We start from the raw sequence: 16,339 nt of genomic DNA, 5'->3' as shown, positions 1-16,339 counted from the left end.
GTCAGCTTGGATAATTTAGAGATTTCATCTAGTCGTGCTGAAATATATAACTGAGTATCATCGGCATAACAGTGGAAACTAATTCCATGTTTTCTTATAATTTTACCAAGTGGCAGCATATATATTGAGAATAACAGAGGGCCTAACACAGAGCCTTGTGGCACTCTATAATTTACTGACGTTATCTTAGATTTTTCCCCGTTTAAATAGACAAATTGGTAATGTTCTGATAGATACAATCTAAAGCACGTTAATGCCTGTCCCTGAATACCAGTTTCATTTTGTCGATGATCTAAGAGTATTTTATGTTCTATGGTGTCGAATGCAGCACTAAGATCAAGTAAGACTAGTATTGAGATACACCCTTGGTCAGCAGCTAAGAGTTAAGTCATTTGTGATTTTAACAAGTGCAGTTTCTGTGCTATGATGGGCAGTCTGAATCCAGACTGAAATCATTCAAAGATATAGTTATCTTGTAAGTAAGGGCACAATTGAGCAGACACCTTTTTTTCTAGTATTTTGGACAGAAATGGAAGATTTGAAATGGGTCTGTAATTTGCTAATTCATTTGGATCTAGTTGTGGTTTCTTAATGAGAGGTTTAATAACTGCCATCTTGAATGGTCTTGGGACATTAAAGATGAGTTAATAATATTGAAAAGAGGTTGTTCTGCTACAGGTGACAGCACTTTCAGTAGTTTAGAGGGTATTGGATCTAATAAACATGTTGTTGGTTTAGAAGCAATGATTAGTTTATTTAGCTCTTCCTGTCCTATAGTTGTAAAGCACTGCAGTTGTTCTTCAAGGGTGATAATTGAGGCTGAATCATAAAACGCTGTCAAAGGTACATTTATAATTGTACTCCTGATGTTTTTTATTTTTTTTAGTGAAGAAATTCATTGTCATTACTACTAAACTGTACTGGAATATTTTGTTCAGGTGATGTGTGTTTATTTGTTGACCTGGCCACAGTATTAAATAAAACCCTGGGGTTGTTTTGGTTATTTTAAATCAGTTTATGGTAATGCTCAGCCCTGGCTGCTTTTAGAGCCTTTTTATAGTGAGAAGTGCTGTCTTTCCACGCGATTCTAAAGACCTCTAAATTAGATTCTTTCCATTTGTGCTCTAGATTACGAGTTTCTCTCTTGATAGCGTGAGTAATATTGTTGTACTTTTCTCTCTAACCTTTTTTAATCTGATCGGTGCAACAATTTCTAATGTACCAGAGAAAATGGTGCTCATGCTAGTCATTTTCTCTAGTTAATTTGTGTGTTTGGGTACACTGAGATAAATCTGGTAGGTTATTTGTGAATTTATCTAAAGGCCATAGATGTTCAAGCAGTAGACTTAATGGACTCTGATGGAATCACTCCATGCCACAAGAAAATCAGATCATTCTTAGGTATGGTATTATACTACCAACATTTTATAGAGAGATGCTTTGTTAAAGCCAAACCCTTTTTCAATCTTATCTCAAAGACGGAGATAGAAGAAGGAGGAAACTCGCCTCAAAGGCTGTGCGCGTTAAGCTCTTACCAACAGACTGGATGGACAAATGCCAGAAAGCATTTGACACTTTGAAGGACGACCTTTTCACAAGTGTAACGCTAGCAAACCCGGACTTCGAACGTGACTTCATACTGGCTGTAGATGCCTCGTTCGATGGATTGGGTGCTGTTCTTTCCCAGATCCCGGAGGGTAGCACTATGGCCAGGCCAGTGGCATTTGCAAGACGCTGTGATGTTTTCAGGTTAATTACCCAGCTCACAGGCTAGAATTCCTCACACTTAAGTGGGCGATATGCGACAAGTTCCATTATTGGTTAAAGGGGCGTCATTTTACAGCTTGGACGGATAATAATCCCCTCACCTACATACTCACCAAGCCGAGACTCGACGCTTGTGAGCAACACTGAGTTGCTAAGCTAGCCTCCTTAAGCTTCACCTTAAGATGTGTACCCGGTTCTAAAAACATAGTCGTAGACACGTTGAGCAGGGAACCTTTTGTCCAATCCAGTGTAAGTCACCGACTTGTGACAGAACCTTTCCAGTCTCAATCAGGTTGATGGAGTTGTAGATCAAGTCGTCCAAGATTCCTTCCGACTTACCACTAACTTTCAAGTACTGAGTCCTGCTGATGATTCTTCTTGTGCAGTCGATGTCAGATGTCTACAGGTGCTTTGAGTTCACAGGATGTAGCTGCAATTATGGGCACACATTGTTCTGGTGGTATAGGACAATTAATGGACATGGAATCCATTCCGCCCTTCCTCGATGTGGACCAGACTGCTGCACTCAATGCGAGCACACTTTCAGCCGCACAAGAAAAGGATACTGCTGTGAGTAGAGCACTCTTTTACATTCAGAGACACCGACGTACTGACAAGTGTGAACGTGCTAGTGAGCCTCGTACCGCCAAGCGAAATGGGGTCTCGAGCACTCAATGCACGACCGCCCGCTCTGCAATGACGTAATTTTTGCCACGCAGACGCAGCGAGTATAAACCAAGCTTTAGCCGCCTGCTCTAGGAGCACCCTAAGGCCGTGTGTCCACCAAAGCATTTTTTCACACAGCTGGCTGGTGTATTCAATTGTTTTCAATGGGAGTGCCATGAGCGTAACGAGGCGCTGAGCAAGTATTTTTTTCACCCAGCCGTCCAATCACAGTGGAGGAGGGGGCGGAACAAATACAACACCAACCAACTGCCACATTCTGATTGTATTCTGCGTTTTCAGCTGGATAATAATGCACGGTCTTAGAAAGGCAGAAACACGCCTGACGTCATTCGCATTTTTTCTCCATTGTCCAATCGAATGAATGGAGAGGCGGGACTTCCATTGTGGTGAAGGTTACCTTTATTAGACTGACAGCACAGCTGATTCCGGGGTTGCCTAAACAAACGCACTGCTCTTTTCTAAAGAAATGTCAACCAAAAGGGCAGTGAGGTGCGCGTCACGTTTTAAACCTGAAAAACGTGTTCTGTCTGATCAGGGCCTTACGTCACACATACTCCTCTCTTCTCATAGCCATCCTCGCCCATTTAATTTGCATTTTAAAAAAAAGATTGTGAGGTAGACTTGAGGTTTCATGACCCATTAAAAACAAATGCACGCAAGAAGACTTGACCAGAGTTTTACATCATCAATCAATGTGATAGTGAGCTGCATTACACACAGGATTGTAATGCATTGTCAGATATGCCTAGTGTTCATTTTTATCATGGTTTTTCTTGAAGAAAGAAGGGAATTTCATGGTCGTCGTGAAAAAAAAAAACCTACTACAAGACTGTGAGTAAAATTTTCTGACACTTCCAGAATTTCGTCAAATTTGATGGTCATTAAATATATTGGTAACACTTTAGAATAATGGTCTGTCATTAATAGGTAACTATGCAGGAAGTAATGCAGGACTAATGAGTAGTACTACATTAACACTTCAGCTACTACTATGAACTAATACAGAAACAAGCTTAACTAATCAGCAAGTAATATCAAATTTAGGACTAAGACAGTTCCTTATCAGGTAATCAATAATTACAGAATGGGATTGGCATCACTAAGAACTAATAGGTAACCATGACAAATTATAAAGAATTACTAATTAATTACTAATCACAACATTAACGTGTCTGAGATGTGAGAAATTGTCTTTTTTTACTCTCAATGTGGTCATACAATGCATCACTAATTACTCAAGGGTTACCTATAGTCACTCTTCAGTAGGGTTGGGAATCGTGAGAAATTTTCCGGTTCCGGTTCCGCCTAACGATTCCGGTTCCGATTCCGGTTCCATTAAAATTATTAAACAAATAGTGGTAAAGGAAAAAGGCACAATACGCAACTCAAACAATCCATTTTGTGTTTATTACTTGCTCTAAAATTTATTTACAGGTTGGCAATGTCAAAAAAGTCCTGTACTGTACATATATTACAGTATTAATTAAGCCATTCTTGCAACACATTGTTTTTCAAATGAACACCTCTGAAATTGTCTTATTACATTTTATCTCTCTGTCTCTGAATAAAACCAAGTTATAAATGATATTTATTAGTTATATTTATTAATTAGTTGTATATTAATTTAATAGTAATTCAGTTATTCAGTGAACTTTAGTTATTCAACGGTTGACTAATATATATATATATATATATATATATATATATATATATATATATATATATATATATATATATATATATATATATATATATATATATATATATATATATATATATATATATATATATATATATATATATAGGCCTTTCACTATAAATCTGGTATAAGCCCTGAGGCACTCTGTGCTGTAGCAAATGTTTTGTCAAATTGCTAGTGCTGCCTCCTTTGCATGTTATTAACTTTTCACGTGTTACATTTTGCTTCATTATCATTCATTCTTTGGAAATGAATCCATAATTGTGACTTTCTCTTCGCCATGCTGGTGGTCAACGAGAAAATATCTGACGCAAAACCGTAAATGTGTAGCGCGAGGGCTTTCAGTGCTGAACTGCGTGCGTTGCACTTCTGGAAGCGGCAGGCAATGTAATTAATATTCATGATGAGGTGAGCCAGGGTTGCCAGGTTTTCACAACAAAACCCGCACAATTGCACAATCGCTTCAACCCGCGGACATGAAACACAGCCCGCGGAAACAGTGGAAAACGAGAAAGCGGGAAAACCACGGACTTGGCAACACTGGCTGTCACTCGGATACGCTTCCAGCGCTTCGCACACACATTGCACCAGAACCGTTTTCGGAACCGAAACTTAGGAATTTCGCGCGGTTCTGGTATTTTTCAAAAATCAGTTTCGGTTCTGCATAAGAACCGGTTCTCGGTTCCCAACCCTACTCTTCAAGGACTATTAGTGATCTGGACCATTATTTTAAAGTGAAAAAACATATTTTCACTTTAAAATAATGGTCCAGATCACTAGTAGTACCTGCATTGTGACTAGGTAACACTTGAGTAACTAGTGATGCATTTTTTGAATTTATTCAGTCTAAAAAATATGATTGATTACGTCTCAGACACACAATAATGTTTTTTATAATTTGTCAGTTAGTTAATAGTTATTAATGAGGCTAATCTCATTCAGTAAGTATTGATTACTTAACAAGGTACTATCTCCTCAATTCGATCTTACTTACTGATTAGTTAAGCTTGTTTCTATATTAGTTAACAGTAGCTGAAGTGTTAATGTAGTACTACTCATTAGTCCTGCATTACTTCCTGCATAGTTACCTATTAATGACGGACCATTATTACTTAAAAGGGAAACACCTCCCAAACATAACAAAGATAGTTGTTGAACATGATTCATGGGTAAGGCTTTCATCACACATATTAAACCACTTGGAATAGCCTTTATAACAGTAGTGACTGACAGATGACTTGATGACTTAAAATAAATGTCAATTATACAAATTAAAGTCAGTAATATTTTCAACATTATTCATTAGTGGTGCTTGCTGAAAGCAAGGCATCACTATTGTTCTTCTCGATAGTTATTATTATTATTCTTCCACACAAAACTTGCACGTAGGCCCATGAATGATGCGTCAAATCGTGCAGATAATTGAGGAATGATGTGCTATATCTTTTCTGAGCGATCGGGTGTGTAATTAGATTAGATTAGATTCAACTTTATTGTCATTACACAAGTACAAGTACAAGGCAACGAAATGCAGTTTAGGTCTAACCAGAAGTGCAATAGCAGCAAATGCAGGATATACAATGTTTGCATAAGTGCAGGACAAGGAAATGTACTGAATATATATAAATATGTATAAATAGAGAGATGGATATTACTATAAACAGAACTGAATTTACAGGTGAATATGTACAGTGAATAATATAAAGATGGTTATTACTATAAACAGAATTTACAGGTGAATATGTACTATGAATATAATATACAGATGGCTATTACTATAAACAGAATTTTACAGATAGAGGTATGCGGTAATATGTTTGGCAAGATGAGGAATATCAGTGGATTATGGTAGTGCAATAAATTATGGACAGAGCTATCCGAAAAAAAGTGTAAAGTGCAGTGGAAAGTGGTTGCTACAGTTAGAAGTACGGTGCAAAATGCAAGTGTAAACATTTGGTACTATAAATACAGTCGGCAGTGCAAATGAGCATAATCCAGTTAAGGTATGGTAGTGCAAAATGCACGCAAACCAATATCCAAAAGCTCACAACGGGTGTACGATGTCAAGGCACAGCTGTTCTGTACGAACAGACCCGAGATGAACAAGAAAAATACCGCAAAATTGCAGAATCTGGAGAGACGCTGAGCCTCGCGATCTACTCGCGCCGCCATCTTGGTCAAATGTTCACCCGGGTTCGCCCGTGCAAGCACTACTCACATTTTCTTCAGGAAATGTACATTCTAGTTATCATTAACATTCAGTGGCACATGCCACTCAAATAGCCTCAAGATGTGCCACAAACTTTGTTTGAAAAAAATATTACCGTCTTTAATGCGTTAAATTGACATTTATTTTGTTTATATGTTGATATCATGTGATGTTATCATAAGCAATAGAGTGCCGAAGTAATGACGTCACTTTGTAGGCCAAAACGCGGAAGTGAGTTAGCATTTTAGCCCTATGGGTTCCCTCGCCCTAAAGTCTATGGGTTTTTTGAATGGGTTTTTGCTAAATCGCCTGAAATAAGGTCTGTGGTTAACAAAGCCTCTATATATTTTCACGTTTTAATCTATGACATAAAACACACTTGTTATAACCTGCTTGTGATTTTTTAAGACTTTATTGTGTCTTAAAAACGATGGTTGCTAACAAGTTGCTAAAAGGGACTACATCCTTTGGCGGGGACTTTAGACGTCATCGTGACAAACAGGCAATCTCTCACTAGCCCGCGTTTCAGCCTACTATGTGGCGTGAATAAATCGCGCTATTCGCGCAAAGTTGGATGCTTGAACATTTGGAGTTTACTCTCTTCACATGTTTGTCTCGTTGAGAAATGGATGACATGGGCTGTGTTTACACGTCTTTTTGTGTTAAAATGTTAATGTGTGACAAAACTAAGTTTTAAGACTTTTTCAGTCGATAATGTAGTTGTTTAAAGCTCAAATCTGTGGTTTATTTATAAGAAGAGTGCCTATTTAAACATTTTATCTGGTGTTATCGGAGTTGTGAGCTCCAGTGAGTCAGCGGCGGTCAGCGCTTGTTTAGCCGGCGAGAGTTGACTTTCCTCGGCTAGTCCTTCTGACGTCTGCCGCTGGCTCTGATGTCTCTGTGGCGTCTCCAGCTATAATTAGTCTTGTGGAGATTTAACGGCCCATATTTGCTCTCATGGATCTATAATTTGTTCCCTGGCGAATCGTTTAGGCTGAGTGCAAAGATAAGTTTCATTACTTGTTTATTTTTAGGCTATAACTGTACATTACCGTTGTAAGTTAGCCGACTAGCACTGATTTTGAATGTTTGACTGAATTGTTTGCTTTATTTCATGTGTAGCTTATTATACGTTTTGTATTATTGATCATACATAAACTTGCATTTAACAAAACGAGACTGGGTTGTGTTTCATGTCATTTAATGTTATCACAGTGATAATCATATTGTCTGAAAAAAGCATTAACAAAAGATAAATCTCAGAGAGGCACGCATAAACAAAATTAGTTTCTAACATTTTTGGAAAAAACGAATGGGCAATATTTCTCATGAAAAAGTGGATAAGTGTTCTTCATACACAGCGCAGATCATAATGAGCGAGCGTGCTTTTAAATAAAGTTTGAGGAAGCTTGATGATGACGTTGATCCGCGACCATGGTGTGCTGTAGTCCGTTTATAGCCTACCGTTAGCATTTTATATCTGACGGCTTTATTTGGGCTTCAAAATGTATACATTTTGGATTAACTTGTAAAGATTATCTTGGTAGACAAAACGTGTAAGGGTCATTACTCTTTGTTGAACACAGATCTTATTTTTTGCGATTTTCCAAAAGTCTATGGGGAAAATGAATGGCTTTTTGATCGAGGGAACCCATGCGCCGCTAACTTCCGGGTTGGCCTACAAAGTGACGTCATTACTTCGGCACTCTATATGTTGTCTTTCTTTTGTGCTTCTGGACACAGTGAGAGGCTTCACCATTGTATACTCTCTAAAAACATGATGGCTGATGACAATGGTGAGAGTTTCAATTTCTTATATGAAGTTTTAATTGCAAATGTTGAACACGACAGAACAAAGTTCTAAGGGTCATATAAAAATATTTTAGTAAACGCTACATGAAGGCCTACATTTATATATTGTTGGTGTATGTGTCATACTTGCACTTACACTGAACAAAATTATAAATCTGTGTTAGTGAGCACTTCTCCTTTGCCAAGATAATCCATCACCTCACAGGTGTGGCGTATCAAGATGCTGATTAGACAGCATGATTATTGCACAGGTGTGCCTTAGGCTGGGCATAAAAAAAACCCAATCTAAAATGTGCGGTTTTACTGTATTGGGGGGTCGGGGGGGTCCAGGTGATCCGAAAACTAGTCAGTATCTGGTGTGACCACCATTTGCCTCACACAGTGCAACACATCTCCTTCTCATAGAGTTGATCAGGTTGTTGACTGTGGCCTGTGGGGTAGGGTGACCAGACGTCCCCGGTTTTTGGTGTTCTGTCCCCGGAAATGTCCCCGTTTTACAGCTCGTTCAAAACAACCCGCATATATATTGCAAAAAAGCGCCCAACCAAAATACAGCAGCTGCTGGTTATAGGAGCAATCGTGTAGTGCTTATTGTCACCAGCAGATGGCGCTGTGAGATACGCTGACTTTACTTGGACGCGCGCGCTCCGCTACTACTTCATGAAGAATGTAACCGAGAGCAGAGCGCCATTATCGTCAAATATCAAAAGGAACATCGTTATCGTTTTCAAGGTAGTAACATACTAACTATTAATGTTAAAGTACTGTTTGTATGTGTTTTATAACAGGGTCTAACAGGGTGCAGGATTGTTTTCCCCCAAAAGTTCCCCAGTCGCAAAGTAGTGATTACACAGATCTGAACTATAAATATAAAACAATTTTCATTGTTTTTTTGTTTGTTGCGGGTGCGTTTATTGTTTGTTTATTATTATTGTTAATAGTAATATAGAGAGCCCACAACAACAAAAACATTTTAAAAAGTATTGTCCCCGTTTTTTAAATAAAATATAATAGCAAATGAGATTTTAGTGGTATTTTGACCACTCAAATAGGAAATTTCCCCCGGTTTCCATTTCAGAAATCTGGTCACCTTACTGTGGGGTGTTGGTCCACTCCTCTTCAATGGCTGCGAAGTTGCTGGATATTGGCAGAAACACGCTGTCGTATATGCGTCCATAACATACGCCTGCCCATACCATAACCCCACCACCACCATGGGCCACTCGATCTACAACGTTGACATTAGCAAACCGCTCACCCACACCACGCCATACACGCTGTCGGCCATCTGCCCTTTACAGTGAAAACCGGGATTCACCCGTGAAGATAACACCTCAAAGTGCCAGACGCCATCGAATGTGAACATTTGCCCACTCAAGTCAGTTACACCCAGAGAGCCCAATGAGGACGACGAGCATGCGGACAAGCTTCCCTGAGGCGGTTTCTGACAGTTTGTGTAGAAATTCTTTGGTTATGCAAACTGATTGTTGCAGCAGCCGTCCGGGTGGCTGGTCTCAGACGATCTTGGAGGTGAAGATGCTGGATGCGGAGGTTCTGGGCTGGTGTGGGTACACGTGGTCTGCGTTTGTAAGGCCGGTTGGATGTACTGCCAAATTCTCTGAAACGACGTTGGAGACGAACATTCAGTTCACGGGCAACAGCTCTGGTGGACATTCCTGCAGTCAGCATGCCAATTGCACACTCCCTCAAAACTTGCGCCATCTGTGGCATTGAGCTGTGTGATAAAACTGCACATTTTAGAGTGGCCTTTTATTGTGGCCAGCCTTATGGTGCATTCACACCAGACGTGAATCAAGCGTTAAGCGCGAGTGATTTACATGTTAAGTCAATGCACAAACATGAATAGACGTGGCACGATTTGCGCGAATGCGGTGGCGCGAATGACACACCGCGAATTGAGCGTTTGACGCAGGGAGCACGTGATTTGAAATGAGAGAAATAGGCATTTTGTGTTCATAGATCGTTGAGTTCAGCTCATGCAAATTAGGGGCAAAAACAAAAGTGTTCAGTATTTTTTTAATTGACAGCATTTCTAAAGATGTACCTTAGTGTGAGTGTGCAATATCGAATATGCACCATTAATTGAATGCATTTCCAGTTTGAGTATAATTATAACATTAGTCTTGTTAGCGTGATGAAGAAAATACCAAACTACTTGTTTAGTGTTGCTAACCTAAAAGAAATTAACCAAATGACTCACTATGGTTGTTTTGTATCTCAGAGGTTTTCGACAATGATTTCACACAGAGTCCAGAGTTCATCCAGGAGCTTCTCTCGTCTGCGGAGCAAACGGCTCTCTTCTATCATCTCTCTTACCTGTGTCTGGGAAACTTCCCAAAGCTGGAGCGTCTGCTCAGAGAACGAGCTCTCGAAACACAACTGCTGTTCGGATCCTCTGAGGCTCTTCTGCTGAAGGTTTTCCCATGTTCATTCTCCAACAGCTTTATTAAATCCAGACTTTGGTTCCTGATACAAACAGTGAAATGTCCCTTCTTTTCTCTTATTTCTGTCTTTAAAGTGCGTAGGAACCAGTGAAAACCTTGTTACATCGCTGCTGCCCAATCTGAAGGTGGCTGTGAAGAAAAACAAACCACAGTTAGCAGTGAAATTCCTAGAAAAATCCAAAGAATGGATCAATGACATCATAAAGGATGTTAAAACATTTGTGAACAGGTAAGAAAATGAATTTCACTACAAAAAATTTTTTTTGTGTCTCTTTTCCCATCCGAATATCAAAAAATTCTTAAAGGGGTCATGAACTGGCTTTTTAAAATGTTTTATACTGTTGTCTGAGGTCAACTTATAACGTGCATGTGTTTTTTACATTCAGAAACATCATAATGAATAAGTAATAGGCTATTTTCTACCCTAGTTTTGAGCCTCTCTCATGGAACTCTCTGTTTTTCATAAAAACACCCACGGCTATGATTGGATAAGATTTGTATTTTTAATGAGCTTCGGCTCCCCGTGAGTACACCATGAGGGATTGTTTTGAAGCATGTGGGAAAATGGCAACCGGAATGAATCGGCCACAGGGATCGCAAAACGTTTTTATCAAACAAACACAATGATTTATCTCTTATCCACCCGCGATTGATTGGAATGTTATTTTTTTATTACTTGGCCCACCGAATCGGTGGATATAAGCGCGAACCGTACACACACACACATACGCGCGAGCCCTTCAAATATCATGTTTTACTCACATTAGTGTGTTGCTTCATTATTTGTATAATCTCATCCTGTCTGGAAATCCAGTCTGTTGTAAAGCAAGTTAAATTCTCTGCCAATGGGGTAAGAAACATAGTCTTATTTCTGTTTGGGATAGGACAAGATTTCAATCAGAAACAAGATTATTCTTACATCATTTTGCTAACAAAAAAAATGAAGCAAAAACTCACTTCATTTGGATTTTCTTTTCCAGAAAACAAGAAAAAATATCTTGTGTCATTTTACTTATCTAGTAGAATCATCTTGATTTAAGAATATTTAGACTGGAAACAAGACACAAATACTAAATGTAGTGTGGAAAACATTATCAAATGAAATACTTGCATATTGTCCAGTAACCATAACTGATGATTAAAATGAAATATTTTTTCAGGTATGAGAAACATAACAGAGATGTAGCCGCATCGACCAGTGACATCATCACTGTAAAGGAAAAGACCAAGACGGCACAGCAGGAACAAACCAGTGAGATGGAGGCACTTCAGAAGATCATGGATGGTCTGGAAGTAAACCTTGGTGAAGTCAGGAAAGAGATAGAAGACTATGAAGAAAAGATTGAAGAGAAAAAATCTGAGATAAATCAATTTATCAGCAGCATAAAAGAAAATATGCAGCAAACAGACATATTTTGGACATTTATGGACACTATGAGTAACATTTACAAAAGAATAATGTCCACTTCAGATGAATATCAGATAGGAATCCTTCATGCTGATTTATCCAAGACCATTGAAGCACAGAAACGTCTGAAAGATCAAGAGTGGGACATCCAGAACCAGCTGATGGACAATCAGCAGGAGCTGGCCAAATTAAAAATAGAAAATGGTGAGACACTTCAGTGTTATCTTGTTATATTTAAATCTCATATTGGCTTTGCTCATCTGTTTACTTCTGTACCCGACATCACAGGTCAGATGCCCAGCCTCGCACATCTTGATGATGTCCAGAAGAGTCTGTCTCGAATCCAGCAAACTCTGGTTCAGCTTCAGAAGTTCTGGGAGAAAGTGGGTTCTTTGCTGGACACTCTGAAGGACAGGACCTTCGCTGGGGAGATTTGGATGGAAGAACTCACTGATATGAAGATAGAGATCCTGGAGTCCATAGATGCTGCTCAAGAGGTAAACGACGATTATAATGATGTTTCTAAAGTTCTGCTGTTGATTTTGACCTCTGACCTCTGAATGTCATTTGAACAGGAATGGATAAAGTTTGGCACCAGCTGCATGAAGGCCAACAAAATCCTTAGCATTCAGTCGAATGAAGCCTACAGGTTTCTGGAGATCAGTCCTTCATCTCTGTCTGAAGAACAGTGGGAGAAAGAGTATGAGAGTGTGAAAGAGAAACTAAAGAATATAAGAACAAACACTGCCGGCCCAACCATTATGCTGTGAGGTCTAAAAAGAAAATAATTTCTGCTGCGATGCTTCTGCTCTCTTTCATATAAACTCTTGACCTGTCATGTTGATCTGATCTTTCTGTAACTATAGGGCTTTTCACACAGGAGCTAGTTAACCTAGTGTTGTCAAAAGTACCGACCGCGATACCAAGTCGGTACTGAAATGTAAAAAAATTGACACTTTGAGCGCCGTTGAGCTGGAATCATAAACACCTCTGACTGGCCATTGTGCTCACGCGCTCATCAGATGTGTCTGTGATTGGCTACAATGATCAACGCACGGGAGCGTTTGAAAGCACATGGAAGTGTTTGTAAGTGTTTTGAAAGCGGGAGCATTTGAAAGCACAAGGAGGCGACCAGAATCAAAATCAGAATCAGAAAGAGCTTTATTGCCAAGTGTGATTGCACACACAAGGAATTTTTCTTGGTGCTGAAGCTTCCAGTGCACATATACAATACAAATACAACAACAACATAGTAATACAAATTCTAAGAATAAAAATATGAAAATAGCTTAAAAAGATTAGGTCACAGTTACGTTTAGTCAGAATAAACATTTACAGATTATAAACATATTTACAGTATGTGAGTAGTATGAATAGATATAAATATAAATATCTCCTGAGTTTAGAAGATATTGCACTAAACAGTGGGAGTATTGCACTTACAGGCAATACCAGCAGAGCGGTCTACTGATAGGCGTCTGCATTCAAACGCTCTGTGTGTATCTGTGTAAGCGCTCTGTCAAAAGCATCATTGATGTATATTTACAACATGTTTTTGAAGCGCTGGTCATTGTGGCCAATCACAGACATATTTGATGAGCACGTGAGCACAATGGCCAATCAGAGGTGTCAAAGCGTCACATTTTTTACATTTCAGTACCGAATTGGTATCGCGATCGGTACTTTTGACAACACTAGTGTTCATATGATATCTTTTCAAATAAAAAATTGGGGCATAACCAATTGCGTTCCCTGAGAAACTTTGCATTCCCTCGCAAAAATATTTGCATCCCGACGCAAAACTTTTGCATTCCCTCGCGATATTTGCTAATAATGTCCCGCTGTGAGTGTTTCAAACAGCTCAGTATGTCAACAATGAAGCGGTTAGAGTTTTATTTTGAACTTGCGCTTAAGTATAAATAAATACAGTCAGTGCTTAGTTCGGAGTTCAGTAGTTGGCAATGTATTCACAGATTTGAACTTCCCGGATCAATAACTTGTGAGCTAAAAACGTTGTTAAAACCCAAATGACACCTCTTTAAAGCTGGGCATACACTGTGCGATTTTCATCCGATTTTGAGCCGAACTCTGACTCGTGCGACTCTTTTTTGGGTCGGGCCGATTTTCAGCTTTATCGTGCGTCGTTTGTCGTGAGGTGTTTGTGCAGTGTACAGGGGGAAACGAGACGCGATAAACCTCTCCCGATCGGCAATCGGATGGTCGAATGAATTTCTGGCATGTCAGATATTCTGGTCACTCCTCGTGAGCTGAAAGTAAAAAAATTAAACAGCTGAAGAAGCGCTACGAACTGATTGCTCTATTTCTCATCACTGCGCCTGCGTGAAAGCAGAAGTTGAACCAATTCATCTTTAATGCAGCAAGAAAGAAAACGAAAAGAGGGAGATCTTTAATTTCTGTAGGCAGTTATCAAATAGCAGCAATTCAGCAAACTGTTGCTTGCCTCCAGTTCATGTTTTAAAATGGATAATCTAAGATGTTCAAACCACCGTGTTTAGCCTATCAGTGCCTCTTTTATTCATTTAACTTTGAACATTAATTTACTTGTTTTACTTTCACAAATTATTTAATGTTTACTTAATTTTATTATCATGGGAAAAATGTGAACCGTTGTCCATCATTTGACAAAAGAAATGAGTGACAAAATGTCACGGTGCAATATAGATTTTTTTATTTTCTTTTAAATCATTAAGGCTAGTCAGTGGATATAACGCAAAAACGCAATGTGCGCAAAAGTCTGTGAAAGTGAAAGTAAAATCTGACGAGCTTTCGGCGCATATTCTCACAGAGACAAGATACATCTTCTTTAACATATGCTGATAACGTAGCTTATAACTATCTTAATTGATAATAATAATAATACTGATATTATTGCAGTGTTCTGACATATTATAGACTGATAATCATTTATAGGCCTATAATTCCTTGTTTAATTGGGCAAAATGTATTTAAATAATGAGGAGTAAGCTAATCTATGTATTCTTTTATTTTGCAGAGTATCGGTTATGCATTGATGCGTTATAAAATTAGCGTGGGGGGCAAATTAAATGTAATATCAATTTAATAATAAAAGTAGGCCTACCCTAATAATAATGTTCATTTATATACATAAATTGTAAATGCTAAATGCTCTTGATATCGATAGCTGATGCATTTGATAGGCTATCTCTCTATTATTGGGTTTTTTCGCGCATATTTCACTCGTACAATGTGATCAGACAAGTTGCGCTCGACTATCGAACCGCACAGTGTGAGCACATAAACCGTGAGCTTTGGCTTTACATCGCATGTAGTATAACCAGCAGGAGAGCGTGATGTGTGAACTGAATTTGGTGACAGTAGGCTACAGAGCATTTCAGTGAAGTTAGCTGAATATTTTTCATAATAAAAAAATCCTAACAATTATGCAAAAGCAAATTTGATCAAACTAAGTGTTTTTATCAAACTAAGTTACCATTGATCAGAGGTGGACAAATTACACAACTCCATTACTTGAGTAAAAGTAAAAGTACTATTGGTTAAATATTACTTCATTACAAGTGAAAGTTGTAAAGATAGATTTTTACTTAAAGAGCACCTATCATGGCATTTAAAATGTTCCAAATATTGTTTTAGAAGTCCCCAACAACAGTTTTGCATGCATGCAATGACAAAAAAGACTTTAGTTTTCTTATAATATGCATTTATTTTTACCTGTTTTGACAGCGATTCTCAAATGATTCCTTTAGTGATTCACTTTTCAAAACCCCGCCTTTACGTGACGCTAATCTGCGCTGATTGGTCCGATGACCCAGTCAGTTGTGATCGGTATAGTCTGTGCAGATATTTTCGGAAACGGAACGCCCATCAAAGTCTTATAGTGACAGTAATTTGTTAATATGTGTCAGGAGTTATGAATATGAAAACCGCGTCGGTACTGTTTGATTGTAATATGAGCCTCAGCTGATCTCATTCATAAAAAAACTCCTCACGAAGACTCGCGACAAATCAACATCCCTCAGGGCTTTTAGTTCAAAAGTGTGCAGATGAGGAGACATATTGATAGATTCTCATATGTCTGTGTCAAATTTCTAAACAGAGGAGTATTTTTTATTCAATACTTCCTCAAAATGCGCAGATATAGCCTAATCATGAGCGATTGAGTCTCTTATGTGTTGTTTTCAATTCATCCTGGCAGCCGGAGGGCGCTCTGTGCACATGTAGTCCATATATGATACAGACAGACGAAGAAGATACCATGTGCCATAATAAAAGTCCATAATAAAAGCTTCCTG

General features: G+C 38.7%; 1 protein-coding gene across 1 annotated transcript; it reads left to right on the top strand.

Moving 5' to 3' along the window:
• Positions 1–1,546: 1,546 nt before the first annotated feature.
• Positions 1,547–13,313, top strand: LOC307122448 (uncharacterized protein; the record flags this gene model as incomplete). The annotated part of the gene is made up of 9 exons (XM_079846430.1): positions 1,547–1,749; positions 2,154–2,337; positions 9,668–9,770; positions 10,417–10,610; positions 10,714–10,868; positions 11,800–11,942; positions 12,111–12,251; positions 12,336–12,544; positions 12,623–13,313. The coding sequence occupies 9 exons, from the start codon at positions 1,547–1,549 to the stop codon at positions 12,815–12,817; spliced, it is 1,527 nt and encodes a 508-aa protein (XP_079702556.1). The 3' UTR covers positions 12,818–13,313.
• Positions 13,314–16,339: the final 3,026 nt, after the last annotated feature.

Source organism: Gobio gobio (assembly GCF_949357685.1).
Source record: "Gobio gobio genome assembly, contig: scaffold_200, whole genome shotgun sequence".
Taxonomy (NCBI): domain Eukaryota; kingdom Metazoa; phylum Chordata; class Actinopteri; order Cypriniformes; family Gobionidae; genus Gobio; species Gobio gobio.
Note: the sequence above shows the minus strand (reverse complement) of the source record. Positions and strands in the feature narration are given on the sequence as shown.